This window comes from Abramis brama, assembly GCF_963993115.1.
Source record: "Abramis brama genome assembly, chromosome: 22".
Taxonomy (NCBI): domain Eukaryota; kingdom Metazoa; phylum Chordata; class Actinopteri; order Cypriniformes; family Leuciscidae; genus Abramis; species Abramis brama.
Window position 1 is genome coordinate 3,586,540 of NC_139984.1, and position 18,669 is coordinate 3,605,208.

At 36.7% G+C, this 18,669-nt stretch overlaps 1 protein-coding gene across 2 annotated transcripts in view; it reads right to left on the minus strand.

Moving 5' to 3' along the window:
- The window catches only part of l3mbtl1 (L3MBTL histone methyl-lysine binding protein 1), a 40,619-nt gene extending 23,230 nt beyond the window's left edge, over positions 1-17,389 (minus strand). For both annotated transcript variants that reach the window (XM_084099116.1, XM_084099115.1), the window contains exons 1-12: positions 17,347-17,389; positions 15,834-15,994; positions 15,359-15,525; positions 11,445-11,571; positions 5,582-5,738; positions 3,716-3,839; positions 3,557-3,605; positions 2,963-3,045; positions 2,623-2,727; positions 2,394-2,529; positions 631-722; positions 387-538 (exon numbers count right to left, since the gene is read on the minus strand). In XM_084099116.1, the coding sequence (XP_083955242.1) occupies positions 387-538; positions 631-722; positions 2,394-2,529; positions 2,623-2,727; positions 2,963-3,045; positions 3,557-3,605; positions 3,716-3,839; positions 5,582-5,738; positions 11,445-11,571; positions 15,359-15,525; positions 15,834-15,972 (1,331 nt within the window). In that variant the 5' untranslated portion in view covers positions 15,973-15,994; positions 17,347-17,389. The remainder of the gene's footprint in view (positions 1-386; positions 539-630; positions 723-2,393; positions 2,530-2,622; positions 2,728-2,962; positions 3,046-3,556; positions 3,606-3,715; positions 3,840-5,581; positions 5,739-11,444; positions 11,572-15,358; positions 15,526-15,833; positions 15,995-17,346) is intronic.
- Positions 17,390-18,669: the final 1,280 nt, after the last annotated feature.

Genomic DNA, 18,669 nt, shown 5'->3' on the forward strand with positions numbered 1-18,669 from the left:
CCCGTAGATGGTCTGCTTGCTTTAACCTCGCGCACGAGCAGATCCGTTTCCTCGCTAGAGAAGCGTTCAGTCTTTCCGCTTGCAAATTCCTCCATGTAAATAGCGAATCCGCCATGGCTTGAGCACAACTGGTTTTTAAAGGGAATGGGAGACGAGACTCTGATTGGTTTATTGCATGTTACGCCCAAAACACACCCATTACTAATTGAGAGAATAGAGACAATCCTTTTAGACCATGCGCCGGGTGCGCCAACCATTTTCCCCGTCGTTAAACTATCAAAAGTGGATTCGGACACGCCATAAATGCACTTGTGCCGTGCGCTTTAGACCATGAGCTTAGATTGGTAAAATAGGGCCCAAAGACTTGAGGAGCCGTTGTAACTCACCAGTAGTCATACGTGTCATCCCAGTTATCAAAATGAACCAGAAAACGGTTGCCCACTTTGTCTGTTACTGTTGCAACACAGATGAGAGAGGGATTCATGCGGTCGACAGCCTCCAACTTCATCCCCACCTCAAACCCACAGTCTGTCTCAGACTGCACAATGAGAAAACAAGGCCTCTGTTCAGACCATTGTTTGTTTTGTAGGGAATTGCAATACAGATTCAATCAACGGTTTTATGACTTACTTTGATTGAGCTAGAAAACAACTCTTTCGGTGCGGCTTGTGATCTGGTGATTTTTAGGTAGTTGGACCAAGAAAACTCTTCTTCTTTACATCCTGAAAGGGAAGAGTGTTGAATGGTAGTAAAGTTAAAGAACCTTTACACAAACTATAACATATGAGAATTTACAATCATTATTAATACACAGAAACCTTTTAAGGCAAATAATATAGTTTATTAGCCAACTGTAGGTGATACTGTAGAAAAGTTACTTGTGATATTAAAGGGTTAGTTCACCCAAAAATGAAAATTACCCTATGCTTTACTCTCCCTCAAGCCTTCCTAGGTGTATATGACTTTCATATTTCGGATGAACACAATCGGAGATATATTAAAAAATATCCTGGCTCTTCCAAGCTTTATAATGGCAGTGAATGGAGGATGAGATTTTGAAGCCCAAAAAAGCGCATCTATCCATGATAAAAGTGCTCCAAAAGGCTATTAACCCTCCACAGAATGGTTAATAAAGGCCTTCTGAAGTGAAGCCATGCATTTGTGTAAGAAAAATATCCATATTTATAACTTTATCAACTAAAATATCTAGCTTCCAACAGACGGCCTACGCATTGGTTTAGGGTGAAAGAGTAACACTTGACCCAACGCATGACGCATTGACAAACGCGGAAACAAAACACTGGTCACGAATTAGAAGTCTAAAACAAGAATGTTTTAAAGAGAAATGTCGAATGATTTCAATACAAGAGAAGAGGAGCTAGTTTGTCAAGTGAAGTCAAGTCAAGTCATCTTCATTTATATAACGCTTTTAACAATATAGATTGTTCCAAAGCGGATTTACATTGATAATAGGAAATTAAAGTAACAGAGATTATTTTGGCTTTATAGCAGCTCTAGAATAAAGTTATTGTCCAGCTAAAGTTAGTTTGATTGATTCACTTCTGTCGCAACGATCATTAGTTATTAACTTAGGGGCCGCTAACACGACACTGTTTTAACAGAAAACTCTTAAGTTCTTTCTGCACAAACTTCAAAAACGCGAACCCCTGAGAACGCTGATGGCGTGCACATGCGTATTACGAGTTCAGTCTATAGGTATGTGTGTTTGAATATATATGTGCGCAGGTGTGTAGTCCTTCCCTACAAATCAACCCTCAACATACTACTTGTCTGGCCTTAAAATTTATAATACAGAATTTTTATCGCTTCCACGTAGTGACGCGAACCGGAATTATCCCGACAACGCTTTATCTGTAAAGGGAGGGGAGGGAGGCCTTCACAGGGGAGAGCCTAGTTACCTAGTTTGTTGCCCAGTCCTGTTTGTTAGAACCGCGAGAGGTGTTTAAGCTCACGCTACTCCTGCACCCTCAGGGGTTACTCTTGGGGCGTAAGTCGACTTGTGTAGGCCGTCTGCCAGAAGCTAGTTATTTTAGTTTTCAAAGTTTTAAATATGGATATTTTTCTTACACAAACGCATGGTTTCGCTTCAGAAGGCCTTTATTAACCCCCGCAGAGCTTCAAAATCTCATCCTCCATTCACTGCCATTATAAAGCTTGGAAAATCCAGGATATTATTTAATAAAACTTCTGAAAGAAGAAAGTCTAGGATACACCTAGGATGGCTTGAAGGTGAGTAAACCATGGGGTAATTTTCATTTTTGGGTGAACTATCCCTTTAATACAATTAAATACAGAATTTGGTCACTTGTGTGTGTGTATCACCTATTTGACCTATTTTTCTCACCGGAACAGATTTAAAATTTATAATTCACCTTTTGGTGTGTATAACTTGTGTCCTGTGCTCTCACACCATCCAGCTGGGTGAATATCAGGGCAGTTGGCGTTGACCCAGAAGTCATGGCAGTCGGAATAGCCATCAAAATGAAGGCGTAATCTGAAGCCACACACCTAGAGACAAGCATTTCAAGAGAGTGACTTTCTCCACATTGATTATAGTCATAACAGTCAGAAAGTCGAATGTGAAGAGCCGTCACGATGTACCTCAGCCACCGTCAGGACGAAATACATAGAGGGATGCTGGGGGTCAATGCCTTCTAACTTCATACCCTGTCGAAAGTTGTTCTTAATCATGGGAACCCTTTGGGTCTAGAGCAGTTACATGGATAAATATTAATATTGAAAAAAGAAGAAAAATCCATAATTGAACTATGAACTGTTTGTAATCTCTACTCTGTATTGAAATAAATCAAATGAATATTCTGTGCTATGATAACACATCACAGCTGCATCATAAAAATGTCATTGAAGGAAGGAGTTTTAGATTAAAATCACTAGCAAAGAGGCATTCTTCCCTTCCTGAGGTGAAATAAAGAAGTCAAACCTCCTGGAAGAGTCTGGCTGGAGCAGCCACAGCTTTCTGTTGCTCTAGGTACTGCGGCCAGGACCACAACTCCAGTTTAGCCTCTGTCGTACCCACAGACAGGTGTTACACGTTCACATATGCAAAGCACACTGTTCTGATGTCATCTCATTATATGTTCTTATGTGTATGTAAAGTATTTTTAAAGTTTTTCTTTTGGGATAGACACTGATACAAACAATATCAATATGCATGCAAATCCCTGGTTTATACAAACATTTCACAAGCATAATAATTACACCACATTTTAAACATTTGTACATCTCTAATGTTGTAAGCATATGTAAAGGCAAGCTTACATTTTGGAAGCTGTCCATGCATTGGTATCGTTCATATCAGCGTCTATCACTTTACAATCGAATACCTGCAAATACTAATGAGATTGCATTGGTTAGGAACACAAAACCTGCATTTCTGCAGTTTGGGCAACATCATTGAAGCAGTGATTGACATTTGTGTGGATGCACAGTGCAAGTGTGTGAAATCTAACTTTTGATTTAATATGTGATGATTTCATGAAGTAATACTGTGTTTTCTAGGAGTGTGATTAAGTACCTGCTTTGTTGTGTCTGCCATCAATTTTTAAAGCCTCAATTTTTTCCTCCTTTAATGACAAAAATGCATTTCCTTGCATTAGAAAACTCCATATGAAATACAAGATAATGTAAAAATACACATCAAACACATCAATTAAATTAATTGAAAGAACTGCACCATTGGTTCAGCATCAGACTCCTCCTCTGATGGGCTGTTGTATTCTCTCCTCTTTCTCTTCTTCATAGGCTTCAACATTTCATGCTCATGATAGGCCACCTGTGCTTCTTCAATTCCTGCAAGACTAAAGCATCCATACAGAATTTGCAACAAGTACAAGACTTTTCAGAATACAGTGCGTGCAGAATTATTAGGCACGTTGATTTTCTGATCATATTTTATTCCCAGGCACATTTTGCCAATTCCAAACCATATTAATCTTAATAACTACTATTAATTTTGTATTTAATCATTTATAAGTGATATATAATTGTTCATGAAGGCTGGAAATGAAAAACGCCTTTAATTCAGGTGTGCAGAATTATTAGGCACGTTTTCTTTTACAGATAAAATAAGCCAAAAAAGAGATTTAACTCAGACTGAAAAGTCAAAAATTATTAAATGCCCATGAGAAGGATGCAATACTAATGCAATACTAGAAATTGCAGTTAAGGCATGACCATTGGAAAGTGAAATACTCATTGGGTCAGCAGGGTCAGACAAAAACAGGTGGAGAAGAAAAGACACTTGTTAACTGCAAAAGAATTAAGAATTAAGGTGAAGAATTAAGTGAGAAACCATCAGGAACTCTTAAAGGTGGGGTATGTGATTCTCTTTTTTGTCCATTTTTTCAAAATCACTTGAAATCCTATTCCTAACCCACTTACAGCCACTGAGTTAGAAGCACTGAAATGAAAATTAAGCAATTTAATCATCTGTGGAACGGGCAGGACTCGAAAAACTCCAGCCAATCATTTCCAAGACCACCTAGAATCATTGGACAGTAAGTTCGTCAATCAAACGGTCGTACCATACCCCCCTCCCCCCATCCCCCTCGCGTGCGTGACCGCGAGAGACAGAGAGAGAGTAATGGGTGTAGTCAGGGCCAGCGTTGGAGGAAAGAAGGTAGGACCATTTGAGTTGTGTATTTTCAAAATCTGCCGGCCGTTTTGCAAATCCCATACCCTACCTTTAAGTCTCCAGCGCCACCATTTTCCAGAACTGCAACCTACCTGGAGTCTCCAGAAGAGCAAGTGTCAGGATCTCAGAGACTTGGGTTAGGTAAAGAATCCTAAAATGAACCCCCACTTAATAAGAATCACAAGCTGAAGTGTAGTAAAATACATGAAGACTGTTTTTTTATAGGCTTTATAGACAGACAGATTGAGAGTGACTCTTGAAGGACCAGCACCACATCCTCTTCTACCACTATTTGAAGAATTCATCTTCCAGAATACGTTATAATAAGTTTTGGGAGTTTATTTTTAGTCTATCTCCTACCCTGAAGTCTGTTTTGCAGAGATGGACTAAAAATAAACTCCCAAATTCACTTAATTCTTCACGTTAATTCTTAATTATTTTGCAGTTAACATGTGTCTTTTCTTCTCCACCTGTTTTTGTCTGACCCTGCTGACCCAATGAGCATTTCACTGTCCAATGGTCATGCCTTAACTGTTTTGCATTAGTATTGCATCCTTCTCATGGGGATTTAATCATTTCTGACTTTTCAGTCTGAGTTAAATCTCTTTTTTGGCTTATTTAATCTGTAAAAGAAAACATGCCTAATAATTATGCACACCTGAATATAAGGCGTTTTTCATTTCCAGCCTTATCACTTATAAACGATTAAATACAAAATTAATAGTAGTTATTACGATTAATGTGGTTTGGAATTGGTAAAATGTGCCTGAAAAAAAAAATGATCAGAAAATCAACGTGCCTAATAATTCTGCACGCACTGTACAAGAAATACAAGTACAAATAACACACACTGTATTTGTATATTGCATGAGTAGAATAGATGTGTAAGTCTAGAAGTTGATTTACTTTTTAGAGATTGGTTCTCCATGTAGGTAAGTCTGTTTGGCCGATATCTCACTGCACTTGCTATGAACTGGATTGTCTTGAACTTCCATATGTCCTCTCTGAAGTCTGTCGGCCTCCACAAAGACAGATGGCCTGCTATTCCCACCTGCTGAGACGCCTGAAATAAAACATTCCTGTTTGAGATGGTGCCATTGGAAAGACAAGATTTGACACATTAGATTTATACTGATTACAGGCTCCTGAATTATCTTTTTCACACCTGCCAATTAAAAAATGTCACTGGTCACAAAATGATTCTGAACTTGTCATTGAACTGCTGTTCTTCCAGCTCGAGTTTAACTGTAATCAAGCTTACATCCACTTTTTGTGTTATCAACAAAGTTTTAAAAAAGTTTGCGAAATTTGCTGACTCCAGCCTGTTTCCATTCAATTGGCCTTTTACCGATAAAAATGTGTGCGAAGTGTAATTTTGTGTATATACTCTAGACCCAGCACTTTTAGGAAACTACAGACTGGTATCTCTTTTTCCATTCAATGCAAAAGCACTTGAGCAAGTCCTGTTCAACCAAGTCTCTGCCTTTCTCACACAGAACAACCTCCTGGACAACAACCAGACTGGCTTCAAACACGGTCACTCAACTGAGACTGCCCTGCTCTTGGCCACTGAAGCTCTGAGACTGGCAAGAGCAGCTTCTAAATCCTCAGTTCTCATCTTGCTGGATCTGTCTACTGCTTTTTAGAGTTAACCACCAGATCCTCCTGTCAATCCTCAAGACGAAGGGCATAAGTCGCAACATCTAGCTACTGGGGTGCATCAGGGCTCAGTGCTGGGCCCACTTCTCTTCTCTATCTATATGTCATCACTAGGCTCTGTCATTCAGAAACATGGATTAACCTTTTACTGCTATGCTGACGACACACAACTCTACCTCTCATTCCATCCAGATGATGCTGATCCCTGCTCACATCTCAGCCTGCCTGACTGACAGACATTTTTTGCTGGATGAAGGACCATCACCTTCAACTCAACTCAACCGTGCCAAGACAGAGCTGCTTGTAGTTTCGACCAACCCAACACTACACCACAACTTCTCCATTCAGTTGGGTTCATCAACCATAACTCCTTCCAGGACAGCCAGGAACCTTGGAGCTGTGATTGATGATCAACTAAACTTCACAAACCACATTGCTAGAACTGCCCGATCCTGCAGATTTGCCTATAACATTAGGAAGATTGGGCCCTTCCTATCGGAGCTACACAACTACATTGTAGCAAACCTAAGGGACCCTTTTTTAGTAGCTTATCTTGGTGTCACAGTGTTTTCTACAACAGTTATATCTACATCTACATACAGTATACATCTACAAATACATCTACATCTACATATACATATAACACACAGAGATACAATGTATTGGATCTCTATATCAAATATGAAAAAATTCCAGGCTACAACACATTAAAAGCATAAATGCATTTACACCAGATATGAAAGTCAAAGCAAACAGGTTCCCAGGCATACAACTGCCTTAAGGAGTTTACTTTAAACAGTTTTATCATTAGAGGGTCTTCTTTCTGGCTCTAGAAGAGGAGAATCATCAGGGCTGGACTGAGGCTAAACTTCAGCCCGCCACACATTTTCCCATTTATGTTTTTCTGGGGTAAGCCCTTTAAATTGGAATGAATATATAAACAAATAAACAAATTAATGAATAAATAAAGGACAGAAAAAAATAGCTATTTTTTAATATACTACAAATGTGTTTTAACAATATTAATTGTTGATTAATAATATTGCAAGGCCCACAATTATTGTATTGATTTTTTTTGCAGTTAAAGTTTATTAGAACGGAACATATGCAGAGAAGAAAATAAAGCTTCATCCTGAAAAGTTACCATAGTTTCCACAGTTTTTGCATAGGATCAAGAACTTGCTTAGAGTTTAACTGTAAGATCATGACACAGAGCAAACCAAGCTCCTCATTACCATGGTTTTATGATTTCTATATTACGAATAACAAACTATGATATTAGTACACTGTAAAACCTAACAGTAATATTAACTAAATACAATTGAGTTCACAGCACTCAAATATTACCGAAACTTGAATGACTGAAACAGAACTCAAACTGAATGAGTTATAGAACATTTCTAGATCCCAGAATGATAATTGTATAATTAAGTGAATAATAAAGTGATGATTGAGCATTAGTGATGAGCACCTGCTGTTAACAAGCAGAATCACTGAAGAAAGAGAAACACAAGAACTACAACTGACTTCAGCCACAGCAAAATCAACTGGAGATAAAAGAAGACATTAAATATCTCAAGATCTCAGCAGAGGAGGATTAAACAACTCCACGAACAACATTACAAGCTTCACTTATTAACCACTTTGACTTTATTACTGCCATTCGTCTACAGAAGTTCTTATTAGAATTAACAAAGGTTTAGAAGTTGATGATTTGAGTTTCATTTAAGGTCACCATGATGGAGATCAGCGTTTGCTTTAGTTGAGCTCTTGGCCCTTGACTTTTGCACTTAAGATTTTCTTTGGCTGCTGTAATTGAGTGTTTATAAAGCATATTTGTTATGGCACAAAAGACAAGGAAAAGTCTGATCGGGTGTTGATGGTGAAGGACTGATGATGACAATCATCAATTAGTGACTTGATTCACTGATTTCATTCAGAGTCTGATCTCTGATTAAAAGGGCAACATATTAGTTTCACTCAAAACTGTGATTCTACAGCATAAGAGCTAGCCATGTTGAGACATCAGATAAAATGAAGGATTTTACAAATAGTTGTGCACAAAAAGTTTCACAGAAAAGGTATTGCATTATTAAGACTCACACAGACATCAAGAATCAGCATATGAATCTCAACAATGGTGACCATTAAAAAATGATGCATGCTGGGTACTAGCATAATACAAAACTTATCCATGGCTCCCAGCATGCATTGCGGCATAAATCATTTTTTAATGGTCACCATTGTTGAGATTCATATGCTGATTCTTGATTACTGTGTAAGTCAGCATGATACCATAGAGGTTTTTAAAATCTGATTGTCACAACAATGGGCCTTACAGCAGAATCAGTTCTATTATAATGAATAATACAAGTAATACATCACCTGTCTAATCAGAGATTAGGCTCTGGAAAACATCAGAGAATCAAGTCACTAAATGATGATTTTTATCATCTAAACACAACCACATGCTCATATTTTCTTTTGGCATATGTGCCCTAACAAATGTGTTTTATAAACACTCAGTTACAGCAGCCAGAGGAAAAACTGGTGTTATAAAGTCAAGGGTCCCAACTAAAGCAAACTAGGGCCCAACTAAAGCAAACACGGATCACTATCATGGTGTCTTTAAATGAAACTCAATAAATCATTATCATCTAACACTCTGTTCATTCTCAATAACAACTTCTGTAGACGCATGACAAAAGTCAAACTGTTTAGCAATAAGTGAAGCTGGTAATGCTGTTTGTGTAGTGGTTTAATCCTCCTCTGCTGAGATCTTTAGAGATTTAAAGGTCTTTTATTTTGAGTTGATTTCATCTAAGGCTGTGGTTGGAAGTCAGTTGTAGTTCTTGTGTTTCTCTTTCCTTCATTGATTCTGCTCGTTAACAGCAGGTGTTAATCACTAATGCTCAATAATCACTTAATTAATCACTTGATTTATTGACTGCAATGTATATCTACTTTTAGTAAACTCAACTGAAATAAGTTCAGAGTACTCATAACTATTGTTTTTATAAACTTAATTGAATTGAGGCAATCGGTTTCCTCAAATGAAATGAGTTAGCTTAACTTGTTGGGTTTTACAATGAATTAAGGCAATCGGTGTGCTCAAATGTAATAAGTTAGCTTAACTTATTGAATTTGACTTTGTATTACTGTTTTAGTGGACTCGATTAAAATAAGTTCAGAGTACTCATAACTATTGTTTTTTATAAACTTAATTGAATTAAGGCAATCGGTTTCCTCAAATGAAATGAGTTAGCTTAACTTGTTGGGTTTTACAGTGTAATGAAAAACATCTTATACACTATAAAACAACCTTTATAAAAGAAACTTGTTTGCCCTTATGTTACTCAATATTTAATGTAAGGCTAATAATAGTAACATTAACAATAAATACCACAATGTAATTTTCTACAGCTTTAGTAACTGCATGGTAATTTTTATAGTGGTGGTGCTGTGTGTACTGAAACACTATTTGTGTACAGTTTACCTCATGTTGCACTTGCATCGAATTCAAACGAGTCAAGCGACTTGTGTTGTTTATCGCTTCAATAGAGTGGTGAAAGTGCCAAGCGAGTTCGTCAGTGCTGTGCCTGAGTGCTGGATGTGCACGCGGTTTAACCGTTTCAACCGTTTCAAGAAGAAAGCCCTGTCTAGGCGCTGCCACGTATGTTTGTGTCAAGGCATTCCTTGGTCCAGTTGTTTGATAAGTGAGAGATTATACTGTATGTACAGTACTGTGCAAAAGTCTTAGGCATGTACATTTTTTTAGTCAGTTACCTATATCTTTTTTGCTGTAGTGTGTCAGTAGGAAATATCAGTTTACATTTCCAAACATTCTTTTTGCCATTAATTGTAATAATCCAGTGAGATTTGTGTATGCACAAGGAGTCTGACAACAGCCGGTATGATCTGATCTCACCATCATCGAGGCCGTCTGTGATTACATGAAGAAACAGAAGAAACTGAGACAGACTAAATCCAGAAGAACTGCGGGAACGTCTCCGAGATGCTTGAAGAAACCTTCCTGCAAAGCTCCCTGTAAAACTATGCGCAAGTGTACCTGGACAAAAGCCGTTTTAAACGCAAAGGGTCGTTACACCATATATTGATTTGAATTAGTTAATAGAAGTTAAATCATAAATAAATTCAATTTGTGATTTTATTTTTGAAAGCATTCTCACTTTACAGCATTTTAACACAAGTGCCAGTACTTTTCACAGTACTGTAGCTTTGCAGGAAGGTTTCTTCAAGCGTCTCGGAGACGTTCCCGCAGTTCTTCTGGATTTAGTCTGTCTCAGTTTCTTCTGTTTCTTCATGTAATCACAGACGGACTCGATGATGGTGAGATCAGATCAGACCGGCTGTTGTCAGACTCCTTGTGCATACACAAATCTCACTGGATTATTACAATTAATGGCAAAAAGAATGTTTGGAAATGTAAACTGATATTTCCTACTGACACACTACATGTGTCTTAACATGCCTAAGACTTTTGCACAGTACTGTAGTTGCAATTAACGCTTTAAGAATATGAACAAATATTGCAGAGGATGATCTAGGATATTTTATTCTGTTGCACGATGACGGCACGGGTTGATATCTGGTTGACCAATCAGTGGAAATGGACATTTTGTTCCAGCCCACATGTGAAAACGAATAATCAAACTGTTTTTCCATTTACTACCCCTGAACCTAAAAACGATAAAAAATAAAATCAATCCAAGTTCTTGTGAAAAAACAAATAAAGGTGCAGTTTTATAGTTTCCGCTTATTTCATGTCAAATTGAAAAACAAACTAAACAAAGTGTACACAGGACCATTTTAATGTGCTGAAAAAAACACAAAAAAATCCTTGGATGGAAACTTGTGTGTTTGGTTGTGGGTCCTAATAAAGAGACTAGCCAACTGTTAAGTAGCTAAATTTTATATATTTATCAAACCCAATCTGTATTCATTTTTGCCTCCTTGATAGTGTTAGTCATGGGGCCTGACTGACTATACTTCCATTTATAAAAATCTACAATTGACAGCCATACTTCAAAACATCATAAAGCCATGAGCTAAAGATGTAATAATCCAGAGGCATCTAATGAATAATTACCTGATTTTTCACCCTGTTTGAGCTCCATATCAGCTGATTTTGTCTGAACTCCTCCGGTGGTCAGGTTAGCAGAGCCTATTTTCCCTTCACTGATCACTTCCAGCGAACCAGTATCACTAACACATAGCTGCAAAAAGTAGAATAGTGTTACTGTTCAGTAATAAAAAGTAATATACAGTGCCTTCAGGAAGCATTCAACACACTAAATGATTATGTGTATATAAAGTAAAAATAATATTTTTTCCACTCTAGTGATAAAAACAAAAGACTAGCCATCACTGAAATTCAACTGGTGAGAGAGAGAACTCCAGATTATTCTTTATCATTCTTCTGGATCTGTCTGCAGCTTTTGACAATTTAAATATGGGGTGCCTCAGGGTTCGGTGTTTGGCCCCCTCCCATTTCTCAATATACTCAAAATCACAGGGCCCTATTATCCAAGCACATGCACTGTAAAACCTAACAGTAATATTAACTAAATACAATTGAGTTCACAGCACTCAAATATTACCGAAACTTGAATGACTGAAACAGAACTCAAACTGAATGAGTTATAGAACATTTCTAGATCCCAGAATGATAACTGTATAATTAAGTGATTAATTAAGTGATGATTGAGCATTAGTGATGAGCACCTGCTGTTAACAAGCAGAATCACTGAAGGAAAGAGAAACACAAGAACTACAACTGACTTCAGCCACAGCAAAATCAACTGGAGATAAAAGAAGACATTAAATATCTCAAGATCTCAGCAGAGGAGGATTAAACAACTCCACGAACAGCATTACAAGCTTCACTTATTACTAACCAGTTTGACTTTATTATTGCCATTCGTCTACAGAAGTTCTTATTAGAATTAACAAAGGTTTAGAAGTTGATGATTTGAGTTTCATTTAAGGTCACCATGATGGAGATCAGCGTTTACTTTAGTTGAGCTCTTGACCCTTGACTTTTGCACTTAAGATTTTCTTTGGCTGCTGTAATTGAGTGTTTATAAAACATATTTGTTATGGCACAAAAGGCAAGGAAAAGTCTGATCGAGTGTTGATGGTGACGGACTGATGATGACAATCATCATTTAGTGACTTGATTCACTGATTTCATTCAGAGTCTGATCTCTGATTAAAAGGGCAACATATTAGTTTCACTCAAAACTGTGATTCTACAGCATAAGAGCTAGCCATGTTGTGACCATCAGATAATATGAAGGATTTTACAAATAGTTGTGCACAAAAAGGTTCACAGAAAAGGTATTGCATTACTAAGACTCACACAGACATCAAGAATCAGCATATGAATCTCAACAATGGTGACCATTAAAAAATGATGCATGCTGGGTACTAGCATAATACAAAACTTATTCATGGCTCCCAGCATGCATTGTGGCATAAATCATTTTTTAATGGTCACCATTGTTGAGATTCATATGCTGATTCTTGATTACTGTGTAATAGTGTAGTCAGCATGATACCATAGAGGTTTTTAAAATCTGATTATCACAACAATGGGCCTTACAGCAGAATCAGTTCTATTATAATGAATAATACAAGTAATACATCACCTGTCTAATCAGAGATTAGGCTCTGGAAAAGATCAGAGAATCAAGTCACTAAATTATGGTTTTTATTATCTTAACACAACCACATGCTCATATTTTCTTTTGGCGTATGTGCCATAACAAATGTGTTTTATAAACACTCAGTTACAGCAGCCAGAGGAAATACTGGTGTTATAAAGTCAAGGGTCAAGAGCCCAACTAAAGCAAACACGGATCACTATCATGGTGTCTTTAAATGAAACTCAATAAATCATTGTCATCTAACCCTCTGTTCATTCTCAACAACTTCTGTAGACGCATGACAAAAGTCAAACTGTTTAGCAATAAGTGAAGCTGGTAATGCTGTTTGTGTAGTGGTTTAATCCTCCTCTGCTGAGATCTTTAGAGATTTAAACGTCTTTTATCTTGAGTTGATTTCATCTAAGGATGTGGTTGGAAGTCAGTTGTAGTTCTTGTGTTTCTCTTTCCTTCATTGATTCTGCTCGTTAACAGCAGGTGTTAATCACTAATGCTCAATAATCACTTAATTAATCACTTAATTTATTGACTGCAATGTATATCTACTTTTAGTAAACTCAACTGAAATAAGTTCAGAGTACTCATAACTATTGTTTTTATAAACTTAATTGAATTGAGGCAATCGGTTTCCTCAAATGAAATGAGTTAGCTTAACTTGTTGAATTTGACTTTGTATTATTGTTTTAGTGGTCTCGATTAAAATAAGTTCAGAGTACTCATAACTATTGTTTTTTATAAACTTAATTGAATTAAGGCAATCGGTTTCCTCAAATGAAATGAGTTAGCTTAACTTGTTGGGTTTTACAGTGTGGATTTCCTACCACTGTTATGGTAACAACACACCTCTGCATGCCTGGTAGGAAGAACATCATCTTCAGCTCACTCTTTTTATAATGCCATCCATTTCAGTCAAGTCAACTTTTTCTCAGTCAAGGACTTTCTAAAATTCATGTGCCTTGTAATCATAAACAAATATTGGTGCTTTTCACTTTATTTAAATAATTCCTTTTGATTTAACACCATTGTATCAGGTTTCTTGTTCAAACATGATTGCTTTATGTTAAACTGACTTAAAACGGTTACTCTTTGGCTTAACTTGATGTTTTCGTGTTGAAAGGAACATGTTCCAATTAAGTAACTCGATCAAATATATGGAAACCGGATTTCCACTTCCCATCATGCTTTGTACAGGGCTGGAGAGGGAGAGTAAATGTTGAAATAAAGTGTTATTTTCTGCATGTTTAGCAAGATGAGCAAACAGGGAGACGTACTATTATTGTGGTATTTAAAAGAGTTTCTGTTATGTCAATAGGTTTTTTTTGGGTGTCCATTGTGGTGAAGTGTCGAGTGTGTGTTTGGGTTGAGGACCTGCTAACAAGAATTCAAGTTGCTTAAAAACAACAACAATGGGAATGCCATGGATGTAACTAGTACTATCTTCTAGTTGTCAACACCTAAAACGTGTGTAAATGAAATCTATAATTAGCTATAATTTTGCACATTTGATTTATTGTCTTAGTATCAGATTTTCATCATTTAGGAGGTAATTTCATGTGCAGTACCGGGGAATTTGACTTATCATTTGAAATCTGTTAGAAAAAACCTTCCATTTTAATGCATTCTTAGTCTGAAATGCTTACGTTGCAGCAGTCCTCTTTTGTAAGTTGCTTTGCATAAAATCATCTGCTAAATTAATTCATGTATTTAGACATCTATTAAATTTGATTAGAAATTAAAGAGCTCTGTACTCTGCAAGTGTTCACTCTGAGTTTGATGCTGTTTCACAATTATCTTCAGCAATCCTGTTAACATGGTTAAATCTTCATTTCAGATAAATATCACTGATTTTGTCACATGTGGAGAAAATGTTGTAATCTGATCCGACTAGCTCTTCGTTCTGACAACAAAGGGTTGTGTTCAGCACAAGAAACATACAGACCAGCACCCAGGTACTGTAACATCGCCTCTACCATTAAGCTCAGATGTGGCTGCTTTGCACTTCAGGGCTGGTTTTTGAACATGAACAACTCAAAAGCTTGTTGCCGTCAAGATCAACATGGATGGATTTCTCTCCAAGCTTAATGACATTTTGTGTACTGGCATTACACAAAGGCTACTAGAAAGGCCCTGCAAGACCAGTTATGAGACGCCTTCACACACTGTGGTAAACCAGAAGATCCTCCAAGATGCTGATCAGCACGTCACTTCAAACCCTTGAGCACATGACCCTCAAACCGACTGAAGACAGCTTTCCGGAGTCTTAAAACACTCTTTCCAGATTGGACATTCAAATATAATTAGTTAAAGAAATAGTAGTAGTAAACAATGTTCTGCTCACCTTCAGATTGCTCCCAGGGAGGATCGCGACTCCCTCCTTCCAGCCCAGAACATGGACAATAGTCCCTCCAACCTGAGCAGGAAGTGATGCGGCCTCCAGTTCACTGCCTTTAATCGCCCTGATTGCATTTTGAGGCAGCTCCACTTTTGGCAACGAATGAGCAGAAGCTATGGGGAAAAGAAAACTGCTCTAAAAGTAGGCCTGGAAATAGATTTTATGTTCATGCCAGTTTCATCTACAATGTTTAACTCTTTTATTTGGAGTTCTAAACAATAGTTTAGTAAGATTTAATTCTGTCAATCAAACTGCAAGAAAATATAAACAGCGGATCAATTCTCAAGCTCAAACCCTCTACTCTGGACAGACAAATTTGTTTACTTTTTTAGTCATGTTTTAAAAGAGAAAACATATTCAAAACAATATTTTTTAAAAGTTTTAGATAGCATTAATGTCATTAATCAATTACGTTAAGTACCTGGAAAAATGATAGCGGTAGTATCGTGGGGTTTGAGGCGATGCGAGGAACTGTCAGTGTGAGCGTGAGGGACGCTGCTTTCAGGAGGAGGAGCGTCTGCGTCGTGTGGCGGGACGTCCAGCTCTGCTTTGGCACTCATAGCAAGACTCTCCTCAGTACCACTAACCAGAGAGAAATAAGGACATCATTTAGTTATTTAGCAACGGTATGTATGCAGTGTTCGGTAAGTTACTCTAAAAAAAACAAACAATCAATTATCTTAATTAACTGTAATTAGATTACTGTACTAATTGCTCTCTCTAAAATTGCATTACTCACTAATTACATGCTAAATCCCATATTCATCTGAAGTATATGAAACGGCTCTTTTAATTCTTTCAAATAAATAATATAAAATTGCATAAATTATTCTTGAACTGACCAAAGTATTTAAAGGGAGAAGGTTAGATTAAAAACATACATTTTAACATTAGATGTTACATTTTGATGTTAAATCCACTATTGTTTTATATAGAATTATTACATGTCTTTACAGTATTTAATGCAATTGCATCAGAAGTAACTCATTAAATTACAGAAAAAATAAGAGTAATCCATTACTTTCCTTTTTCCAAGGGAAACATATTTAAATTACTGTTATTAATTACTTAGTCTTTAAAAAATAATTACAAATGATATTAATAGTTATGACAGTACATAGTTAAAATGCTGCTGTTTTATCAGAAGTTTTAATAGGAATACGATGAGTCATTTAAAAGGATATTTCTGTAATTTCTTCACAAAAGTGAAACATGATAACAAAGATGAAGCACAAATGATGATGATGCTCAGCCAAATTGATGCACAAGACAATTAACTGATGGTTATTATGATAGAGATGCATAATCCATAATCTGACAGTGTTGATCATGCATAATTCATAATGGTGGTGATGATGATGATGAAGCATAAGTGATGGTGTTAATGCTCAACAAATAAACCGATGGTGATGATGATGATGGTGATGATTAGGCATAATGCATAAACTGGTGGTGATGATGCTCAAACCATAAAGAGATAGTGGTAGGGATGTGATGGAATAATCAATTCCCATTCAAAAAGCATAATTTCCAGCGCATCCTCTCAGCTCCCAAAATAGTCTTGACTCCAGCAGTGTAAAATGGCGCTGTGGTCAGTGAACTAAAGTAGGAGAACCACTGAACCATTCATTACTCCATCCCGATCTCGACTGAAACACTGCTTTATGAGGAGCATCCGATCCCCGAGCGTTTAGGAGGAAAAGACAGATGCGCACTGTTGAAATAGTGTTTTAATTTCATGGCAACCTCAGCTTAATTGCTAATTATAAGGGGTTATTTAATCATTTTATTAAGGAAAATGCGATAAAACGCGCGTCATTATAAGTGCCCATATATGTATGCCAAGCAACATTTTTATATTTCGATAGTGTCTTAATAGCATGACATGAATTGTGCGTAATGTGAAGGCGATAAGATAATGAATTTATTCTCACCAGTGCTGGTCTTGCTCGGGAGGAATATGATCTGCGCATGCGCGCATCATAAGCGCACAATCCTCTGATGTTTGAAAGTGTTGCATTCTACACCATTTCACACGCGATAGTGTGTGTGTGTGTGTGACACATCTCTAGTGCTGATTCTACTCAACACTAATCTAAAAACATCTTTAAAACATTTTATCTTTTTGTAAAGGATTAAAAACTAATTCTTAATTTTGTTCAGTCTCTGGTGTAAAAAGAGCATTAGCAATTAAAGAAATTAAAGAAAAAACACTTCAGCAAAACATGGTCAAGTCAAAGTTTGAAGAATTTTTGGTCCTAAATTTTTATAAATGTTACTGGTAGTCACTGTATGAAGAATTTTTGGGTATAATATGTCACAGTTTACTTTATTTTGCTCTCCTCACTTACATAAATGAACTATAGTGTCCTGCACCCACTAGTAAAAAAATAATATCTGGATCTGGTGACGAATTTTTGGTTTGACTGTATGTAATTAATAACATTACAAAAGACAGACTTTGCACCAATTGAGTAAATTCCTGAAATATATTAAAATATATATATTCAAATATACATAAAAGTAAATAAATAACCTTCACTGTCACTGAATTACTATATAACAGTCATGATTTCTTGTTTTAATTAAGTGATTGTTACCTAGAAGTGGAAAAGTCAAATATCTTCAGACATCACGTGAATGAGAAACAAAGTTAAATCGACACAACTTAAATGTTCTCTAAGTGGAAGTTAATTCGTGATCCGTTCTCCATCCTGATCCTGCTTTATGACTTACCTTGAACCAGAAGAATATACTGCATAAACTTGAGCATCCCCTGAGCCTGTACTCCTTCAATGTCTTTATTATAGACGCTGTCCAAATATAGATAAACATGCAAAGTAAAATCTTAATACTGAACATCATTTACATATAGTAGTGTAAAACCTGACCAAACATAACCAGGGCATTTATAAACTCACCAAAGTTCAGTGCATCTTTGCTTTGTATAAATCGCTCGTTAGATCTGTCGCATGAGATTATGTCCCATAATGCTCAGGATTTACAAGGCCTAGATTTGAAGTTTACTGATATTGTTATTGGACTTGGCCTTTTCGCTCACACAAATTGTGCGTAATCAGATTTAAATGTCATTAGGGTTTGATCTGAGTAAATCTCATAAAAACCTTTTTCACCACAAATATACACTATCAGTCAAATGTTTGGGATCGGCAAGATTTTTTAATGTTTTTAAAATTGCACAACGATTTTCAATATTGATAATAATAATAAATGTTTTTTGAGCATCAAATCAATGA